Raw genomic sequence first — 21,954 nt, 5'->3', positions numbered from 1 at the left:
AAGATGTACGTAAACGAAGCTCGGACCGTTGGACGGTTCAGCTGCATGGCATTTCGACCGTGCAGCATAAATCTGGAGGATGGATGAACTAAAAAAAATTGATAATCCTAGTTAGTCGTATTGACTCAATCTTTAAAGGTGATCGGTCCGGTCTCATGGAAAATTTTCACTTACTATCAGGGTAAATTGGGAAGCGCGCACGCAGCGATTAATCTAGATGTTTAGTATCCTTTGATTGCGATCTCCATTTGAAGAAAAATTTTTATAAATATGTCGTAGTTGAGGATTGAACTGTGAATGTTTGGGTGACAACTTAAATGTTCTACCGTCGCACCATGGTCTCAGGGACTAGAGGATGGATGAACTAGAACATGTTGGAGGTAGATCTAATATGAATTAGAAATGAATGGGTGTATATTAATAGAAGATTATTAAATGATTCCGTCCTCTGTAACAGTTGGTTCAAGAAATAAAATTGATTAAGGAATAAAATATGAATAATATTACATAGCTAACAGATATAAAATAACATTTATAATAATAAAATATTTTTAGTAACCTACAACTAACAGATATAAAATTACGCGATCCGATCAATAGGCAATTCAATACACCGTGTCCAGTAAATAAAACAGTATACAAGTGAAATGAGGTAAAAGGTCTCGAAATGAGTTAAAAGAGATATTAATTACTGATGCATGAATTCCATGTTGTAATTAATGTTCATGTAATTAACTAACAGTTGGGATTTTTGTCACAACAAATTCTTGTCACAAATTTGTCACAATAAATCTAGACCGTTAGATTTTAAAATAAAAGATTAAATTCAAGTCATCACAATCACTCATTCAATCTACGATCTGGATTTAATCTTAATTTTAAAATCGAACGATCCAGATTTATTATGATAAATTTATGATAAAAAGAATTTATTGTGACAAGAAACTTTATTTATTAACTAACGGAATCGCTACTATTATCTATCCTATGAAATGACTAAATCAAAGATGAACTCATCATCCCTCGTGGTGGCCTCCTCAATGCCTTTGGTGCAACAACAAGTTGTCTCATTAGCTGTCAGAAGAAAGAATCCTAGCTTTGTTTTATCATTTTTTGTACAGCAGCAGGTAAGCCTTCCGCGACTCAACACTCCACTGCACATGCCTTACCTACCATGCAAAAGTAACTCCTCACACAGTAGATGATTTGATCAGTTAACAATAAAGAAAAAGAAACGGCTGCCATTTTGCTCAGGTCTCCTGCAAAGCATCAATCCAACTTTTTGTGAGGTTGAAGAGACGAACAGGGAGAGAGCATCTAAACACAAGCCTTTAATATACATTTGAAGGACAGAGTAATAGTTTATCTGGATGCCTTAGAACATGTGGAGAACAGATTCTGATTTGAGCTAGCTGCTTATTTAGCCACAGAGATTGCAGGCACTCAGACTAAAGAACCCTCTGTCGGACGCTTACTGATCGTATAGTTTAACTGAAATCCTTGCTCTTGGAGCAGATTCGGGAGCAACTCTTCATTGATATAAATCTATAATCATCACTGTTTGTGATTAATGAACTTCTTCCTTCTGTAAAGTTCTTTCCAGTTTTCAGATGCTGAATTAATCCGTGGAAGTTGTATAAACTTTTCTTAGTCAATCACTTTGTTGAAAAACAATTAATTTAGAAAATAAATCCATTCTGCTTGATACTAAAACCTACTAAGAAAAATTGAAGGGAAGGTTGTAGCAGAGCTTAGACAATTCCAAAATTTGTTAGTCTTTTTGGTACCACAAACAAGATAAGAGAACAAAATGTTAAGTTGGCAATTAAATTGGCAAGCCAGCAAACTGGATTTGGAGTTTTGGCAAACTTTGAAGTTGACCTGATCAATCATTCCATTTTATCTAGCTCATCAGTTTTCTATCTACCAATCTATATCTCTTAATTTATTTGTTTTTCTGCTCACATGCGAACTTTTTTTTAATGCTTCCGTTTCCTAGTCCTTCCTAGTCCTGCTTTAAATGCCAAACTGTACCTTAAACTCTTTCTTGCTTGATCTTTCTCCTGATCTCTCCTCCCTCTTCCCCTCCCCTCCCCTCCCCTCCGGCCTCCACCACCTTTGGCTCTCAAATCCAGGCTTTGCTTAGCCCAAGACATCGAATGTTGTGTTATTCTCTGCCACCTCCTTTACAGGGAAGGATTATTATTTCCAAGGTTACTTCATAAAACTATCCTTCCTCCTCTGCCCAATCTATCAAACAGTGAAAGGAGCTATTTTTGTCCTTCTGCTTCTTTAACTTCCTTTGGCTTGTCTTAGGCGATGGCCACATTTGATTTCGAAGCCACATGTATCAAATCTCTGTGACTTGAAGAAGCCTTTTGCCACTTGGTTGGAAGACCGAAAGATCAAGCCACGAAAAGTGGTAATTTTTCGTTTTATGTTTTATTACCTTCTTCGCGAGATTGCTTGTTTGAATCTTCAGTGAGTTGACGTTACTTTGTATTGCAAAAGTCCTCTCTTCTCAGTTTCGATGCAGAAAAGCTTACCCATTTCCTTCATTTTTGATCTGTCCGATCAGAAGTATGACTAGTGTTCTAGCTAAAACTAATTCTTCGCTAGTTGAATTGCAGAAAAAAAAGATGTCATCTGATAGTTCGTTAAATGCTGACTTATCAGAAAAGACGGCCATTCTTGGTCTGAGACTTTGGGTTGTGATTGGCATCTGCATGGGTGTTCTAATTGTGTTTATTCTGGCCATTTTATCCATATGGATCACATCCAAGAGGAAGACGAGGAAGACTTTTGAGAGCATGCCAGTATCGCAAATTCCAACCGTGTCGAAGGAAATCCCTGTGGACATAGTCGGCGATCAATGCTCGGATCAACCTCTTCAGGAAAATGAAGGACCTCTCGTCCCCAGCCATGACAAACTCAGTGACAGGGATCCAGTGAAGACAGTTGCAGCACAACTGACCATTGGCAAGTCATGTGATGCTGAAAACGTTGGCCCGTGCAGCTCAGCTCGCCACAATGATAGAGCTGGGAGTTCTTGTTCTGGTGATGAAGGTAGCTCTGGATCTACTAGGAAAGCATATGCAGCAGCATTTCCACTTGTGTCTCCTTTAGTTGGACTGCCAGAATCCTCGCATCTCGGTTGGGGCCATTGGTTTACCTTGAGGGATCTTGAGCTCGCAACAAGTCGTTTCTCCAATGACAATGTCCTCGGGGAGGGTGGATATGGAGTTGTCTATCGCGGGCGTTTGATAAATGGTACTGAGGTTGCAGTAAAGAAGCTTCTGAACAATCTGTAAGTTCTCGATCAACCTTTCATTCAGGTTCTTGTTACTCAACTCATTGAGTTATGCAGAGGACAGGCAGAGAAGGAATTCAGAGTAGAGGTGGAAGCCATTGGTCATGTGCGGCATAAGAATCTAGTTAGGCTTTTGGGGTATTGCATTGAAGGAATTCACAGGTGAAAACTTTGAGCTGTTCATTTAATTACTTCCATTGAGATGATTACGTAGATCGATCGATCGATCGATGTAACAGGATGCTCGTGTACGAGTACGTCAACAATGGAAACTTGGAGCAGTGGCTACATGGAGCTATGCATCAAAGAGACATCCTTAGTTGGGAGAAGCGCATGAAGGTCATCCTTGGCACAGCAAAGGCGTAAGCTCAATCCTCCTAAACATGTCTCCTCTTCAGTCTTCTATACAATTCAGTTTGAGTTGCCTAGCTGAACTGCTTTCAGGCTTGCTTACTTGCATGAAGCAATTGAACCAAAAGTAGTGCACCGAGATATCAAATCGAGTAACATCTTGATCGATGAAGATTACAACGGAAAGATATCTGATTTTGGATTGGCCAAGCTGTTGGGCTCGGACAAAAGCTTCGTTGCAACAAGAGTAATGGGAACATTTGGGTGTGTACTATACTATCCAGTTTATGCTTTTCTGAATACTTCCATCCATCTGTTAATATCAATGTTTTCATTAATGGCATTGATGAACATGTTTGTTCACATGTGAATTCCAGATATGTGGCTCCTGAATATGCCAACACTGGTCTTCTAAATGAGAGAAGTGATGTGTATAGCTTTGGAGTTCTATTGCTGGAGACTGTTACTGGCAGGGATCCTGTGGATTATGGAAGGCCCTCCAATGAGGTTTGCCTGTCTGATTTAAACATTCAATTGCTGCCATTGTAGTAATGAGCTCGAACTAATGTTTGCTTACTTCCTCATGTTGCCAGGTGAACTTGGTGGAGTGGCTTAAGATGATGGTTGGGAGCCGAAGGGCAGATGAGGTAGTGGATCAAAAGCTTGAGATGAAACCATCCGTTCGGGCCCTCAAACGCACACTCTTAGTCGCACTGAAATGCATCGATTCTGATTCTGTCAAAAGACCCAAGATGGGGCAAGTTGTTCGAATGCTCGAAGCAGATGAATTCGCTCAACATGAGGTTGTCCTCTTCATCCTTATTTTCATACAATTCAAGTGCTTGATGATATTCTAGCTTCAATTGGCTAAGAATGGCAAACTCTTATTGCTTGTAAAGGATCGTAGAAGCCGAAGGTCAAGGTCAGGGAGTACAGATATGGAAGTAATGAAAGAAAGCAATAGCTCTAGTGATGTCGAAAGTCGAATGGGATTGCAAGAATACCAAACATCCAAAAGATTTCAAGTGTAAGGATGATCGACATATGCATATCAAAAAACAGTTATCTGCATTTTCTTCCAACACTTCATCGGCTAGCTAGCCACCTTAAATTTCTTGTACAGTTATCTACTACAATTTGGAAATTTTGTCGGACCGTATATTTGTCTTCGCGATTTGTTCGAGTATGTCATGTTCCAAGTCTTAAACTTTCCTAGAAGGCTTGTTTCAAACGGTCTGATGAGGTTAAATTATGGGCAAGACTTAAAGTGAGATTATCTATGGTTCACTGATGCAAGTTTCCTTGGGTGTTCTCTCTCTCTTTCATATGTTGTGTTCAACATAATCGAGTTGGTACTCGGATGATAGATTTATAATAATAAATTCTCATTTGATCTTTATAGATTTCATTGAATAGATCAATATATAATAGTAAAAATGGAAGTTTTGCTATTTTTCCCTTCAAAGGGAGGTGTCCATTTAATCGTGTATTATTGCACTTGTAGATTGTGTGAAACTTGAACTGTAAATCTGACAGCCATTAGTTGGATTTTTTTCTAGAATAAAAATCAACTTCTAATTCGAATTCAAATAAAGACAAATATTTTAGAGGTCAACTTCTAAACGTGTAAAAATTATATTCTAGATTTATTCAGCCGTCTATCTAATACTAAAACTATAGGGAAAATTACTCTCGTGTACTCGTACTCATCAAATGGTTTGATAACTAAGAACAATAGCAAGGCTATTATTGTTTTTAAAAAAAAACAATGTGATTATGATACAAACATTTTAACAGAATGTTTCAAAAGATACAGACATTTTAACAGAATAACTCATCTTATATTTGAGTTTCCGAAAGAATAACTTGAATCTTTAGCGGAATTAACTTACAAAATAACTGAACAAATACTCGATCTCTGCGAGAAATTAACTTCAGCTGACGAAAATTTGCTGTTCCGCAATCCATGACTGCTCAGGCTCCAGTTGGACTTTCCCAATCTGAGATAGTGAGAAACATCAGTTTGCTTGAAATTTTCATTGCCAGATCACAACCATGTTGTAATTACCTTGGCATTTTCGACACAAACAAAATCTTTGTAGCAGGATTCCATCTGCAAGTGCGGATTCCATAGAACGGCATCCGTCCAACTGCATGGGCAACAATAATCACCAACAACAATGAGCACATTTGCCAAAAGATATCTGTAGGTGAAATAAGTTTACAATTGGATTACATACTTTCTGTTTTGTATAGTTATTATATCACCCAATCCATTGTCAAGTTGTATCTGTTCAGGTGCGTCGAGGTAAACGCAATCAACAAATCCAGGAAAAGTTACTGCTTCCCTGGAATTAAATAAACCTGATCAGAGTTGAAACAATCGACTAGAGTATTGCTTCCATAATTACAACTCTTACATGCATACCTCTCCTCTTTACCCTCCAAAGGATTTGCAGGGTCGGGGTCCTTGTTAAGAGTCTTACAACCTTTTAAACCTTTAACTGATACGCCTGATATAGAAGCCTGTAAGATGACTAATTGTCAGGCATACAACAATTCCAAATGTCAAACGAGTGCCTTTTATTTTCAAAATCATCATCGGGCGCTCCTGACATAGCAGTCTCATCACCTTCGATATATCCAACAACTCTTCTTTGCCCTGATCTATTAAAAATTAAACAATTTCAATGAAATTATTCTTTCACTAATCTGAAGTAAAACCATTCTAATCTCTCTTATAACTCTAGGTCTGCTACAAGAGAATATTAATTGAGCAAAGATATCTAACAATTTACATCTAAAATTCTCAGCTGACAAAAATGAACAGTTTCATTGAAACAGTGAATCGTCAACAATAAAATCAACAATCACAAATAATTTTATTGGAATTAGGATTATTTTTTGCCTCAAACTGGTAAAATGATTAAATGGCATGGATATATTATTGGTGATGATGTATAAAAGTAGGAGCGACCTTTTGATGATTTTTAAAATAAAGTGCACCATTTTGATTTATGCCTAAAATACGAGCCTCAAAGATACCATCAGAGTTATTGAGATAAAAAAAAAGGCATGGAGTTTCATTCATGAAGGATACATTTCATCTTACTTTGAAATAAGTGTGCAATGCAGTGGTAAATGCAAAAGGCTTCGTGTCCATGTTGGTAATAGTTAACGCTGTAGAGAGACCTTTGGAGTTCAACCTGACCTGTATTGCATTTACATTAACCAATAACAAATAGGAGATCCAATGTAGTACCATCGAACAAAACTATAGTATATCACTTTTGTGTCAATTGAACTAAAATCACAAATCACCAACTGAGAAGGATGATGGCATCTTTGATTATTGATTAGGATGATAATAGTTAACCCAGATGATATAGTACGGTGGACCTATTTAACAATTTCTAAGAGTTATTCTAGTTCCAATAAATGAAACACTGAGGTGGCTTCAATACAGAACCTTACTGGAAATTTGGCTAGCACCCATGCTCACTGATAGGATAATAGATTTTTCTCCATCTAAACATCTAACATCTACATGAACTTTCAAGTGCTCCATGTTAATCAATTTGCTAGATTATTTCTTATGCATTGACATAATTGAAGTAGCACATGGTTAGCACATGAAATTATTTTCAAAGACAATTAATCTAACCTTATACAAAGCTTGAAAGCTGAAATCCCACATTGAACGACTGTAAGGATCATCCTTCAGTTCCAATGTTATAACAGGATCTCCTTCAATGTCATCAGAGTCGGTGATTGACCAAGTCATGTTTCTTGCAAAACCGTGCTGTTAAATAAAAAGACAAGATTCAATAACATAATGTTTTAAGCTGTAAGTTGACTAATCATATTGATTAAAGTAACCCACACATGTATAAATGACATTTTCCATGTTGATACGGCTGATAACATAACTCACAAAAACGTTTCTCTTGTCACAAGAATAACATTGTCAAACCGCATAGTGATGCCACTATATGGATTTGGGCTAAATCATCTAAGAACATGCTTGTTAGGTTTAGTTATCAGTTTTAGTTAACTAGATCTCCTACTAACATAGATGGTTTCTTCTACAAGTTAAAAAATATTTCATATTTCACATTGTAATAAAAAAAACACAACAAAATACAAAAAAAAAATCAATATTTCATAGTCATAGGTCCAAATTGTAATTGAATGAATAGAGCATCTTAATACATTGTGGCAAACTCTATTTATATTTGATGTAGAATTTCTCATATTATACTAAATGAGAACTAAATACTATCATTGAAAAACCAAGAGAAGATGCAAAAAATTGTCATTATTAAGCGACGTGGAATAAAGGAAAATGCAACCAGAAAGAGGGAACATATACCTGTTGTATAGGGCCAGGTCCAAATTGAGGGAAACAGTGTGGGATTCCTCCACTGTTCAAAGTAGAGACATGATTAAAAACAAGCTAGCAGATCTACAATTGTGCAAGCTTATGGAGTTGAATACTCATTTAATCCAGTTTAATGCAAAAATCAATTCCACTGATCAAGATTTTGCTTAATCCAGAATTTACCAAGAGAAAAGTACCATAATTAATAAAGAGGCTAATATCTGAACGTTTGATCCTCAGCTTCCTCAGGAGGAAAAGTAAAAAAATGCGAAGAGATGAAACAAAACAATATGAAAGAACAAGAACTATTAGTACCTGATAGGTTTCTGCCCGTTAAAAACAGCATCAGGTCGAACAAAGAGCAGGTCCTTACCACTTGGAACCTTCCAAGATGTAACACAGGCTCCAAATAGATAAATCTCAGCCTCACTGCACGCTAACAATGCAATATAAGCAAACACTACGGAAAAAATTGCAGAGGAAAGAGGTAGATTAAGGAAAGAGGTAGATTAATTGACCTGCCATGAGGAGAAACCAAAGAAACTTTGGGGAGCCCTCCGTTCCCTTCCGCCATCTTGATCCCCTGCGCAGAAGCAGTTTGATCTACACTAGCATGCACAATTCTGATCGATCTGTCCCAAAAGAATCAAAAAGAGAGAAGTCAAAAACACGAAAGGGGCAGCTAGAAGTTCGATCTGCGCTCTCAGACCTGCAAGGGAGGCGGCGATTGTTGCGGGCAGGCGAGGGTAGGGTTCTGCGCAGGGGAAAGGAGGCCGTGGCCACGCTCATCGTCGTCGCCATTGCTCGAAGGTTCGCTTGCCGATTCGTAGACTTTATCGCGGCCGGGCGCCTCAAAGTTTACGCCATGCCCCCAGGTCGTCATACCAAAACGACGCCTTTCCTTGCCCATTGCGTTGGATGGATCAGATATGTCAAGGGATTTGGTCAACTAAATCTAGTTGAATCAATTGGATGAGAATCGAAATGAATGAGCCAATTGAATGGTTAAATGGGACAATCACAGAGGAGTAGATTGTCCTGTTCTGGAAAGACCCAGACCTGCTTTTTCCGACATTCAACATTGCAACGTTGCTTGTCTCGTAGGTTGTACTTTGATTTTGTTCCTTTCTTCCTCCTTTAATCTACCCTAGCCATTGCACCAATTTAAATGCATCGCTTGCAGTGCTCTGAAGTCTCCAACGTCGCCTGATGATACTTCAGCTTCTAATTCACTTCACGATCCAATCTTTTCTCTCCGAAGTTGTCTAAATTTGAAGACTTTTTACACGCAAATCTTTCTCCGGCGTTAGTTAATTTCGAGGAGAATGAAAACGCACGCAAGGAAAAGCCTAAGACAAACAAAATAATCGAGTCGGAGCGATGAGTTCGCAGGTGCCTGACCCAGAGCACCCCTCCTGTCCGCCGCACTCTCCGAGGAAGAAGAGTACTTCTCCGGCGGATGGCCGACCTGCCGGCTCCCTTACCATGTCTCCGATCCCACCGCCACAGCCTCCGCCCGCTGCGGCATACAGGGTGGCGCCAGTGCTGCCGCCGGCCCCTGCTGTGTCGAAGTCGGTGGCAGGGGCCGGCCGGAGGACCGCGGAGAGGAGATCAAATTCATAACCTCGTAATCGTCTTTTAATGCGGCAGTATGATTATTCTTACCTTTTTGGCGTCATACATGTATACAAGAATATTGAGAAAATCAGATCTGATAATTTTGTAACGGCACTAACCTCTTTGTAGGCGCCGCCACACGCTTGGAGAACTTTGGTACTCTCTACATAAGATGAAAGGTGGCAACTGAGATATAATGGTCAAGAGACTTGGGATCGAGACGAAACTTGGGACAGAGACGGTTGAGATTAAGACGATCGAAATGAGGCTTTGGAGCCGGATGAGATTGTTTTGGAGGCCCAAGTGAAGTTTAGGACTGAGCCTATGCTGAGCTTGAGTCGAAGGCGACAACTTATCTCACATTGATGGGATAATTTTCTCCGAGTTCATATTGACTGGTCTTATCAAGTCAGTCTAAAATTTGATATTCGCTTGGCTCTTCACATTTACTTTAAAAAATTTATGTACAAATGAACTAATGGTAATTTACATGCATGCAAATGCTGGCTTACATTGGTGTAGCAAGTGGTGGACTGCACTGGGCTTCAGTCCAGGGCAGTCCAATAATTTTTAATTTAATATATTAAATTAAAATTTAAAAAATTAAAATAATCTAATCTGTTCCGGTTGAGAAGTGCGTCGAGACACGTCATCGGACCTAGCTCACCGTGAGGTAGAACCAATGGGGAAGAAGAGCAGGAGAAGAAGAAGCTCGAGGGCCACAGGACCTGCAGGCACAGCAAATGTCAGTAGGACGGCCAGGGGGTGCCCCGGCGCGACCACTCCGACGCTCAAGTTAGCAATGGCGAGAGGAAGAAGAAGATGAACAGTAAAGGCTTGAGCGTGTAAAAGTTGAGAGAGTTCGGCCCCCCCTACCTGTCCGACGGAGTGGTCTTTTAAAGGAAGGGATGAGCGTGCGCACGTGTCACGTCATCATTCAGGAGTGTCTCATCGTGGTTAATGAGATGTCAGGAATCATCGAGTTCTCTGTCCCATCGCCGTAAACGTATCACCTTGTTAATCGTCTGCGTACAGGCATCAGAGAGATAGCATTAATTAAATGGGGCGTGGGCTTGTCAGAGGTCATGATGAGGTGGGCCAGAGTGTTGCGGAGTGATCTGGCAAGGCTAGGGCCGAATGAGGATTCGGCTGAGGCTAGGGCCGAATGAACTGCTCCTGGACACGTCACCGAACCTTAGCTCGCCGTGGGCTGAAACAACAGAAAAAGAGGAGGAGAGCGGTGCGAGCTTCAGGGGCTTCAGGACCTCCGCTGGAGCTGTGTCGAAGCAGGAAGGAGGGTCCAGTGCGCCGCTGGCTCTTCGACACCTGAAAACACAGGGAACGTCAGTAGGATGGCCAGGGGTGCCCCGGCGCGACCACTCCGACGCTCAAGTTAGCAATGGCGAGAGGAAGAAGAAGATGAACAATGAAATAAGGCCTTGAACGTGTAAAAGTTGAGAGAGTTCGGCCCCCCCTACCTGTCCGACGGAGTGGTCTTTTAAAGGAAGGGATGAGCGTGCGCACGTGTCACGTCATCATTTAGGAGTGTCTCATCGTGGTTAATGAGATGTCAGGAATCATCGAGTTCCCTGTCCCATCGCCGTAAACGTATCACCTTGTTAATCGTCTGCGTACAGGCATCAGAGAGATAGCATTAATTAAATGGGGCGTGGGCTTGTCAGAGGTCATGATGAGGTGGGCCAGAGTGTTGCGGAGTGATCTGGCAAGGCTAGGGCCGAATGAGGATTCGGCTGAGGCTAGGGCCGAATGAAGATTCGGCGGAGGCTGTGGCCGAATGAAGATTCGGCTGAGGCTATGGCCGAATGAGGATTCAGCGGGGGCTAGGGCCGAATGAGGATTCGGCGGAGGCCTATGGCCGAATGAGGATTCGATGGAGGCTGCGGCCGAATGAGGATTCGGCGGAGGCTGTGGCCGAATGAGGGACTCGGCTTAGGGATAGAGCCGAATGGGTATTTGGCTAATGCTACGGCCGAATGACAGTTCGGCAAAGGGTTAGGGCCGAATGAGGGTTCGGCAAACGGTTAGGGCCGAATGAGGATTCGGCAAAGGGTTAGGGTCGAATGAGGATTCGGCTTCTGCTACAGCCGAATGGGGATTCGGCGATGGGTGTGGCCGAGTGGGGATTCGGCTTATGAACATGGCCGACTGGGTATCCGGCTGTGATACGGCCGAATGAGGAATTCGGCTTAGGAGCATGGCCGAATGGGTATTCGGCTATGATACGGCCGAAAGAGAATTCGGCGAAGGCTACGGCCGAATGAGGATTCGGCGAGGCCCGTGGCCGAAGGAGGATTCGGCAAGGGATGTGGTCGAATGGGGATTCGGCAAGGGCTTACCAGACCCATGAAGACCTGTACAGGGCTTATCGGGTCTATGGGCGAGGTTCAGGTCAGACCTGGATCAGACTCGAGCCCCTGCTGACGTCATCGTGGTTATCTGCCATAACATAATCAATCTTACTAATTAATCTAGGGTAGTTTAGGGTTTTGATTATGCCATTACTGACTTACCTCCTGATGTCATCGTCGTCGGCGGCAGCCGCTCGGAATGCCGCATGGGTTTCGACGTTCGAAAGCGACGCCTTCACGCGCAAAGCCAAGAGATCGATCGTCTTTTCATTCTTGGCCTTCTTCATCTTCGCGCTCAGCGCCCTGATCTCTGCATACAATCTCCTCTTCGGATAGCTGCTTGATTCAGGGTGGTAACAAAAATAAATGTCTTATTCCAGATTTTTTTTAATGATTTCGTAAAATACAAAAAAAAACTCAGCAAAAAAATTCTATATTCTTTCCCTCGAGAATCTTTTCACTAATTGGGCCACAATCGGGCTTTAAATGGGCTCGTCAGATGATGATCAAAAGGCTCTCTTGAGCCATAGCATTTAGATTAGATCTCCACAAGCTCAAGCTGCAAGTCTACTTCTACAATTAGGTGACCTACGAACAGGACAACAGAAATGGTTCAAACATATTTAATGCAAGAATATTATTGGGTCTACTTTATATATTTGACCTCCATGATGATGCGTGGGCTAAACCACCCCGGTCAATTTTCATTAATGAATATTGCTGCATTTATTTGCAGCAGAAGGCAATTATGAGTTATTTCCCACCAACCCCCAACTTCTCTCTGCATCCCTTGCACCTAGAAAGATAGCGCGTGTATTATTATCATTGTTATTGCACTTCATACCATTTCATTTGGGTCAAACCTATCAAAATTAGGTTAGCCATTTACCCAAATTCATCACTTATCTATCGTTGACTTTGGCTGTTTACATTAAGCCTCTCGCCGTTATTTTTTTGAATTATTCTTCAAATTACAATAAAAATGAAGGTGTCATCTTCTATTTACATAGAATTGAAATATCTCTCGCCACCCGAGGCATATCTGAGTTGGTTATGACACATTAGAGTTGTAGAAGAGGACAAATAAAGGTTCAAATTCTGGTGAAGCCAAGCAACATCCTCCTGCGTCGTGACCAACTGCAGTTTCTCGATTTACCTCCTTACAGATGGTCGTGAGGTCGACCGTGTGGGACTGCTAAAGTGGCAGATTCTATTTTTTTTTTTTTGCAGAAGAAGAAATATCTCTCAATCGATCCTATAACCATTTGGAAAGTGATCAATTATAATGCTTTAGTGAACTTTTCATTCAAGAGCTTATTTGCAACTGGCTTATGAATCTATCAATACTAAATTACATTTACGGGGGCGAATCGAAACTCTCTTTTTCTTTAGTAAATGGTGAAATTCGTCATCCCAGCAATTCTACACGGTCGGTCTCACGATTATCTGTAAAAGGTAAATCAAAAAGTTGTAATTGGTCAGGATGGAGGAAGGTGAATCAGAACTCTCTTCTGCAAAAAAGGTTGATCCGCCACCTTAGCGGCCCTACACGGTTGGTCCCACGATCATCTGTGAGGAGGTAAATCGAGAAAGATAATCAGAACTCTCAACTCTATATATCTGTGTATTTATAATGCTTAATCGCTCAATAGAATTTCAATTATTTGGACAATCCGAGGCTGTGGTCGTCGCAAACAATATACAGGATGACAACAGAGAGCATCAATATCCGAATGCTATTCATATTTATAGCGAATTAATGCACTTAAATCCGTGACATACACCTAAAATACAGAATAATTGAAAATTTAATGATTGATTTAATTCTAATTTATTTATATTCGTTCACTCCATTCAAAAACAAAGTAAGCTTGCATATATTTTTATATTCAATTCGTTAATATTTATAAATATAATTATAAATTATTTATAAATTAAATTTTTTATTAACATAATAAATAAATAAATAGCTTCTAAAATAAATGAACAAGTCAAATAAGTTTAAAAATATAAAATCAAATAACTTTGGAATAAAAATTAAATAACTAATATATAATAGAATCTCAAATCAAACTTAATTAAACTCAAGTTTATAAAAGAAAAAAGAAAAAGTCAAATTTAAATAACTATTTCAACCGTTTAATTTATTGTAAATTCCATTCAATTTGATTAAGTATTTTATTAAATAAGTTTAAATATCATAAAGTTTGATTCGATTCTCCTATCGGTTCAACTGTGCCTTCGTTATTTACATGAACTGGTTTGGCTAGAGCCGAGAAGCCAACAGCCAAAAGTTGAATTAAATATATCAATTTGGCTGGCTGTCTTATTTGACCAAATAAATGCATGACCCTGATATAATTAATTGGCAACTAATTGGCTATTGGGTTGTCCAGACTGATAAATCTCAGTCAGTCTCATAGACTCAATTTTTGGGATAATGGAAGTTTTCTACTAACCACCAGGATAAATCGGGAAGTGGATATGACGGCCAATCCAAATGTCCAGCATCCTTTGATTATGTTCCCCGTTTGGAAGAAAATTATTGCAAATACGCCGTAGCTGGGGATCGAACCGCGGGTCCCTGGATCACAATCCAGATGTCCTACCGTTGCACTATTACCCCGGGGACTCGCAATTAATCTTGACTAGTGTGAGTAATCCATTAAAATCAAATTAAATTTAATTGAATTAATCAAAATTAAATTAAATTTTGTTAACTAATTGAACCGATTAAATTTGTAAATAAAAATTAAAAAACTAAATTAATAAAATATTAGTTAATTTGATTTTCTATCAAATTAATTAAAATAATCAATTAATTAAAATTTTATAAATTTAAGTAAAAATTTATAAATTAGTTTTTTTATTTTAATTAATTCAGTCTGATCGAATAAAAAATTTAAAAATTGAATCGAATTAACTGAATTAATCAATTTCTTTTAAAAAAAATTTAAAATAATCGAATCAAAATTTTAAATTCCATTGATTTGTTCAATTTAACTAAATTTTTACTCACTCCTAATCTTAATTATATTAGTTTATATGTTCTAAAATACCCTTTAAAATAATAATAAGTATAACATAAGCTTCATATTATTCAAGTATTTATTGTTCAAATTTAATCACGCACAATAATATTTTTCAGATATGTTAATGACAAATACTTTTGGAGTATATTTGATTTGTGATTATTATTGATAAATTTAATTATCTGTTCAAGATTATCAATGATTCCCAAGTAATATAGTATCATCACTTCATCAGCATATCAGTAATGGATTATAAATCTGTAATGTAATTATCTTGGCCGCTTAAATTTTTTATAATTTTAAAAATAAAAAAAATCATGATTATTCTCTGATTTTAAAATTGAATTAATTAAAATATACAGTAAAATATAATTGAATTAAATTGAGTTAACTACTCTAATAATTTTTAATTCAAATAATTATAAATTTAACAAATTATATTTATTAATTCATTAATAAATTAATGAATTATATTTATTAATTTAATAAATTATTTTATTAAAATAATTATTCTAATGATTTATTTTATTAATATATATATATATATTTTTTTTAAAATTTTAAAAATTATAAATAAACTATATTTATTTATTTTATACATTATTAATTATATTTTTTTAATTTAACCATAAATTAACAAATTATATTTATTAATTTAATAAATTTTTTATTAAAATAATTATTTTATTAATATATATTTATTTTAAATTATAAAAATTATATTTGTTTATTTTATATATTATTAATTTATTATCATCATTAATATTATTAATTTATTTTAAAAATAAATTAAATTAAGGTAATATAATAAAAATTAAATTGATTATATTAATTTTATGTCCTTCAAATAAATAAGTTGAATTAAATAATATTTTATATTTTATAAACTTAATTATATTATCTGATAATCTAATCATATAATTAAAACTATACAAATAACTCGGTGGGGAACACCTTCTCTGCAGCATCGTGAAGGAATTATATTGCTGCATTGATTCTCATGTCATCTGCATAGTTGGATCAGAACTGCACGTCGACTTAATTAATTGATGCAGATTTTTAATTTGCAAATACGAAGAGAAGTGCGATAAGCGACGACGTCTGCTTTCCCCAGTTAGCTAGCAACCTTAATTGCCTTCCAAGTACTTCCATCTCAATAAAAAGTTGGCTGGGGTGGTTGCATCTCCTCAACCCACTCTTCCTCTTAAATTCCTCCATTCCTAGCTCCCTCGTCTCTCCCAATTCTCACTCGATCGCATCCTTCAATTCCTCTGTTATTTGATTTCTTCATCTCCCACACCAGTTCCCCACCGAGATTTAATTTGATCGATCGATCGCAGCCACCGCAGAAGACAGTGCGAAGATGAAGCATCTCAAGCTGAAGCTGGGCTTTCACTACTTGGTCATTAACTTCCACTATCTCATCCTCCTCTCCCTCCTCCCTGCTGTCTCCTCGCGCCTCTCCACCTCCAATTTGCGGTTGATGCGGGACGCCATTCTCCGACTCAATCCGCAGCTGCTTGTGCTCTGCTCCACCCTGCTCGCGCTCTCGACGGCGCTCTACTTCATGAAGCGGCCGCGGCCGGTGTACCTCCTCGACTTCGCCTGCGTGAAGCCCGACGTCGCGTGCCAGTGCCCGCGCGAGCGGTTCATGAAGCAGTCGGTGGGCGCGGGAGTCTTCACGGAGGAGAACCTCGCGTTCCAGAAGAAGATCCTTGAGCGGTCGGGGCTGGGCCAGGACACCTACTTCCCGGAGGCGCTGTTGACGTCGCCGCCGAGGCCGTGCATGGCGGAGGCGAGGAAGGAGGCCGAGACGGTCATGTTCGGGGCCATCGACGATCTCCTGGCGAAGACGGGGGTGAGGTCGAGGGAGATTGGGATCCTGGTGGTCAACTGCAGCCTGTTCAATCCGACGCCGTCGCTCTCGGCCATGGTTGTTAATCGGTACAAGCTCAGAGGCAACGTCGTCAGCTACAACCTCGGCGGAATGGGCTGTAGCGCCGGACTCATCTCCATAGATCTCGCCAAGCAATTGCTCCAAGTTTGTAACTATCTATAGTGATTTCGTTGCAATTCGATCAAATTCATTAGTGATGACGTGCGTGGGCGCGCAGGTGCACCGGAATAGCTACGCGTTGGTGGTAAGCATGGAGAACATCACCCTGAACTGGTACATGGGCAACAACCGCTCGATGCTGGTGTCCAACTGCATCTTCCGAGCGGGCGGCGCCGCCATCCTGCTCACCAACCGCCGTTCCGACAGCCGCCGCGCCAAGTACCAGCTCATCCACACCGTGCGCACCAACAAGGCCTCCGAATCGCGCTCCTACGGATGCGTCTTCCAGGAGGAGGACGGATGCGGTAAGGTCGGCGTGGCGCTATCGAAGGACCTCATGGTGCTGGCGGGGGAGGCGCTGCGGACCAACATCACCACGCTCGGCCCGCTGGTGCTCCCCATGTCGGAGCAGCTCATCTTCTTTGCCTCGCTGGTGCTGCGCAAGGTGTTCAAGATGAGGCGGATGCGCCCGTACTTGCCGGACTTCAAGATGGCCTTCGAGCACTTCTGCATCCACGCCGGGGGCCGGGCGGTGCTGGACACGCTGGAGAGCAACCTGGAGCTGAGCCGGTGGCACATGGAGCCGTCGCGGATGACGCTGTACCGGTTCGGCAACACGTCGAGCAGCTCGCTGTGGTACGAGCTGGCGTACGCGGAGACGAAGGGGAGGATGAGGAAGGGCGACCGGACATGGCAGATCGCGTTCGGGTCCGGGTTCAAGTGCAACAGCGCGGTGTGGCGGGCGCTGAGGACCATCGACCCGGCCCAGGAGAGCAGCCCGTGGACGGACGAGATCCATCGGTTCCCCGTCGATGTGCCCGCGGTGGAAGTGGTCAAGGATTGAACACTCCATCTTCATCAGTTCATATATATATATATATATATATACTGGTCAGATTCATTGATTTAAGAGAGAGAAAAAAAAAGAAAGTAAATTAAATGACAAGATGTATGGATAATTTCAGTGAATGCTTTTATATAAGGCTTTCACTTCAACGCAGACTGAAAGCTTTCCCGGCCAAATTGTCATTTGGTTGATGTTTACAGTTCTGCCCATTATTTACAATAGCATCCCAATTTCCACTGCAATGTCATCTCTTCCTTCAGCTTCCAGGGCTGTTCCTACGGGTATAGTTGCCTTGGTATTCGAATTCTTGAAAAAATATAAAATTCTTCTTATTTAAAGAGATCGCTCGATCATTATTATTTACCTCCTTTTAAATTGCAGTGTGATTGACATTGAAAAACGCCTAAGATGAACTTTATGAATTCTTTTACCACATGCCACATTCTAGAGCCTAGAGGGGCAGAATCCTGTTCTTCTAGTTATTTGTATTTGTCGTCTACCAGTGAATCTCGATGATGGAACACCAACAACCAATAATTTAATTTATTCAAAATTATCCTAATTAATATGCTTAAAATTATTAAATAATTATACCTCGAACTATATATATTCAGATTAGTCAAAATTAATTAAATATTAATTACAATTACTAGTGTTTGATAAAAAATGATTTAATTTAATCAAAAATAATTTAATACTATTTGAATAATTTTGATTAAAAAATATTGTAATATATAATAATTAACTAAAATTACTTAGATCATGTATGAGGGAGTAATTTTAGCTAATTAATTTGCTTCATATTTAAATAATTTTAACCAAAACTAAAATGGTCGCTACGATTGGGTGGTCAATTAATTAGGCAATCGTGTTGCCTACCCACAATTTCATAGCCTCCTATTCGAGCGATACTCACCGCTACGAGCTGTCTCTATTGTTTTTTACTGTATGTTTTTTTATTTAATTCAATTCAATTTGATTTGATTCGGAGAGGTAGATCATGCTATCCAAAGTTACTTCTGAACACTTGACTTTACTTTTCAATAGGTTAGTCTCCTTTTCCGAACATTCTTGACTCGTCAATTTGCTCCTTTGTTCTATGACTTTCCACTTGGACTCAAAATGCTACAGTCAAGAAGTTATAGTACCAACAAAATTACATTTCTCAGAATGCTAAAGTACACCATGATGCACAATTTGATGAAGTTGTAATTTTTGAAATGCTACAATACTCAAAATACTATATTATCCAGAAGGTTATAGTAATCGAGCTAATGTAGTAGTACGTAGTACCAATGGAACTACAGTATTCGGATGCTATATATATACTATCCCTCTTGGTTGCAGTATAGTGTTTGGGAAAGTCATTCGGAGTTTATTATCCCGAGCATTTTGCATTGATCCATCGATTTCCCATGTCAACTTGGGAAATCCCAGAAACTCAGTTTTAATCTCTGACAACCTCTAACAACATATCTCCTAATGGCCCATCAATATCAGTATACGTTCTCAGCTATCACCCTTAGCCCCCAAACAATCTGACAATATCAGATACTGCATGAAATTTTCTTCTGACAGTCATATATGTTGGATATTGAGCCTTAACAAATTAATACAGTTTTGTAAAAAAATCGCAGTGCTATCAATCGATGGAAGTCGAAATTGACTTCAAAATCGAAATCTATGTTTCGCGTAAATAGATCTAGATAATTAATTTGCTCAAAATCGATTAACGATGAATGAAAAATTAATTATTCAAAGTCGATCTAGAATAACATTAATTGTTAATTAATGTTATATAAGTAAGTATATGGAGAATAGTCTCATATTGAAAATTTTTAATGGATTTCCTTTCCTTATTAATGTTGTTGTGTTAATAAAGTTAATACAAAAGTTTATGTGCTCTCTGCCTCTCTTCTTATGGATGAATAGGTGCTTAGGTGCTTGCACCTGTGGCCTTTCCGATAGCCACTGAAAATTTTCTTCTATCAGTCATATAAGGATCGATGAAATCTTCTGCACATCTACAATTTTTGCTCTCAATTCTGTGTCTAATTAATGGACAAATACACCTCCAATCTAAAGAATTCGGAACCCTGCGATCAATGGGAAGAAGTCAACTTCAGTAATTTGAGGGTGATACAACTGTGAGTTTCCCTTGCCACCTGATGAATTGTTCACTGTATCTTCCTTTTGATCAATATTAATCTGAAAGACTACTACAGAAACTATTTAACACGTACGGATTTTAATGGTAGTTAGCAGTGACATAAGAAACCTTAATGAATTGGAAGAATTGCAAGTGCCTTATAATTTAGTCTACAACGAGATTTAATACATGAATGTTTGGATGCCTATAAATGTAAGATCCATATTTGGATGCCTATAAATGTAAGATCCACTTCCAACAATAGCTTCCTGTTATTTTCTTCATATCTATGGTGATATTTATCATGGAATGGACATGACTTTAATGTTGACTTCGTTATTTCTTAGGAGAGAGATTGATTGACTGCAAATTTAGTGGTCTTATTCCTGATGAAGCTTCAGGACTAGACTAACTTGTCAAAACTACTTGTTTGTAAGTCACTTTCCTTCAAGCTAATTCATTGGTTTAGTGGTACCCCTTAATAAAAAAAACCTTCGATTTCATCGTGTAAATGTTTTTGCTCTACTTGTTTATATCCCCATGTGATCAAATGGTGAAGAAGATGGAGATCCACCACAAATAAAACTAGCAAGATACTTGTTCTCTCTTTGTTTAGGATATATGTGATGGTCGAAGATGGTTCATAATAAATTTATTAATTTTTTATTTTATGAGACTTTGTTGTTAGTTCTAAAATTAAATATTTTAGATGTATTTTATTAATGTATAGTTAATTTTGGATGTAAAAAATTTAACATCGGTCTTACATTTGTAAAATTGACTCAAATGATTAGATGAATAAAAAAATTATAGATGTATCAGCACCTTGATTTATATCTTGAAATTTTTTTTTTATTTTAAGTGAACTTGTGTTATGTTGATGAATTGTGATGATGTATGAATGTTGTATGAATTTTAAATTTGAATCATACATTTTAAATAAATATTAGCAATAATTTTTAATATCTTTATAAATTAGTATAAATGATATTTATTAGTGTCATTATATATAGATTAATTAAAGAGTTTTTAAAATAATCTTATAAATTATCATTATTGACACTTTTTATTATTGTCCTTATAAAAAAAATATAATGCACTTATAATTAATTATCACTATAAATGATTTTTTTTATGATATTTAAATTTATTTTTATTACCATAATAATAAATCATACATAAAATATGATTTTTTTTGACATTTTAGACTTTCATTATATCCTTAAATTGAGACACCTCTTGATATTTTATAATCTATTAATTATTTCAGAGAAATTCTCAAGTGACAAAATGCAAAAGGACCAAAGCTAACCATTTATTGCATTATCTTCTCTCTAAAAAAAAGTACTTAGATGCATCTTTTATACACTACGTAGATTGTATGTACTTCAAGACGTCGATCATCTCGCTTATTATTACTGTTTAAGATTTTAACGAGCTCGTGGAAAACCTTAAATAGATTATACACTTTTTCCACTAATAAATAAATAAACATAATCGAAAAAGAATTCCTTCAATTCGGCTCGAAAACACACACGGAGATTTATTTTCCCTCTCAAATTTACTCTCTTTTTCCCCGAATTGGAAGTAAGGCCTTAGATCTCATAGGCTTAGGCCCTATACAATTGGAAATTTGGATGGATAGGGCTCACAGCCTTAGGCCCCATAAGCCCAGGATTGGAAATTTGTATGTACGAAGTAGATCTCATAGGCTTTTAGATTGGATTTGGATTTAAGTAGATCTCATAGGCTTTTAGATTTGATTTGGATCTATAGGCCTCAGAACTGAAATTTGAGCCTTAGGCGCCGACCACTCGCCGAGTCAGTTACACCGTACGCCCG

The 21,954-nt window shown here is 38.5% G+C and overlaps 3 protein-coding genes across 4 annotated transcripts; 2 read left to right on the top strand and 1 right to left on the bottom strand.

Moving 5' to 3' along the window:
• Positions 1-2,101: 2,101 nt before the first annotated feature.
• Positions 2,102-4,963, top strand: LOC141842625 (putative receptor-like protein kinase At2g42960). The gene is made up of 9 exons (XM_074730674.1): positions 2,102-2,213; positions 2,317-2,422; positions 2,631-3,307; positions 3,368-3,472; positions 3,550-3,672; positions 3,755-3,925; positions 4,039-4,168; positions 4,255-4,464; positions 4,561-4,963. The coding sequence occupies exons 3-9, from the start codon at positions 2,640-2,642 to the stop codon at positions 4,690-4,692; spliced, it is 1,539 nt and encodes a 512-aa protein (XP_074586775.1). The 5' UTR covers positions 2,102-2,213; positions 2,317-2,422; positions 2,631-2,639; the 3' UTR covers positions 4,693-4,963.
• Positions 4,964-5,435: 472 nt separating this feature from the next.
• Positions 5,436-8,952, bottom strand: LOC141843174 (putative glucose-6-phosphate 1-epimerase). 2 transcript variants are annotated; one of them, XM_074731213.1, is made up of 10 exons: positions 8,752-8,949; positions 8,561-8,674; positions 8,358-8,471; positions 8,034-8,085; positions 7,326-7,463; positions 6,774-6,872; positions 6,090-6,187; positions 5,902-6,009; positions 5,730-5,811; positions 5,436-5,661 (listed from the first exon to the last, which is right to left on the bottom strand). In XM_074731213.1, exons 1-10 carry the CDS (start codon positions 8,841-8,843, stop codon positions 5,596-5,598), a joined length of 963 nt encoding a protein of 320 aa, XP_074587314.1. In that variant the 5' UTR covers positions 8,844-8,949; the 3' UTR covers positions 5,436-5,595. The 2 variants fall into 2 exon arrangements, with proteins under 2 accessions (XP_074587314.1, XP_074587315.1); XM_074731214.1 differs by lacking the exon at positions 6,774-6,872 and having other exon boundaries at positions 8,752-8,952.
• A 7,305-nt stretch (positions 8,953-16,257) lies between these two features.
• On the top strand, positions 16,258-17,990 carry LOC141842959 (3-ketoacyl-CoA synthase 2-like). The gene is made up of 2 exons (XM_074730961.1): positions 16,258-17,101; positions 17,175-17,990. Exons 1-2 carry the CDS (start codon positions 16,424-16,426, stop codon positions 17,958-17,960), a joined length of 1,464 nt encoding a protein of 487 aa, XP_074587062.1. The 5' UTR covers positions 16,258-16,423; the 3' UTR covers positions 17,961-17,990.
• Positions 17,991-21,954: the final 3,964 nt, after the last annotated feature.

This window comes from Curcuma longa, chromosome 12 (genome assembly GCF_044706935.1).
Source record: "Curcuma longa cultivar G26 ecotype Majalengka, Jawa Barat chromosome 12, ITB_CL_G26_1.1, whole genome shotgun sequence".
Taxonomy (NCBI): Eukaryota; Viridiplantae; Streptophyta; class Magnoliopsida; order Zingiberales; family Zingiberaceae; genus Curcuma; species Curcuma longa.
The sequence above is the reverse complement of the archived record's forward strand: the minus strand, read 5'-3'. Positions and strand labels throughout refer to the sequence as shown.

Excerpts from the sequence above, each read along its gene's own strand:
- LOC141842625 (XM_074730674.1), top strand. The coding sequence starts at position 2,640 with ATGTCATCTGATAGTTCGTTAAATGCTGACTTATCAGAAAAGACGGCC. Across the intron at positions 3,473-3,549 it reads TGCATTGAAGGAATTCACAG|GATGCTCGTGTACGAGTACG; the intron begins GTGAAAACTTTG and ends TCGATGTAACAG. Across the intron at positions 4,465-4,560 it reads ATGAATTCGCTCAACATGAG|GATCGTAGAAGCCGAAGGTC; the intron begins GTTGTCCTCTTC and ends TTGCTTGTAAAG.
- LOC141843174 (XM_074731213.1), bottom strand. The coding sequence starts at position 8,843 with ATGGCGACGACGATGAGCGTGGCCACGGCCTCCTTTCCCCTGCGCAGA. Across the intron at positions 8,086-8,357 it reads AACGGGCAGAAACCTATCAG|TGGAGGAATCCCACACTGTT; the intron begins GTACTAATAGTT and ends TACTTTGAACAG. Across the intron at positions 5,662-5,729 it reads TTTGTGTCGAAAATGCCAAG|ATTGGGAAAGTCCAACTGGA; the intron begins GTAATTACAACA and ends TCACTATCTCAG.
- LOC141842959 (XM_074730961.1), top strand. The coding sequence starts at position 16,424 with ATGAAGCATCTCAAGCTGAAGCTGGGCTTTCACTACTTGGTCATTAAC. Across the intron at positions 17,102-17,174 it reads TCGCCAAGCAATTGCTCCAA|GTGCACCGGAATAGCTACGC; the intron begins GTTTGTAACTAT and ends GTGGGCGCGCAG.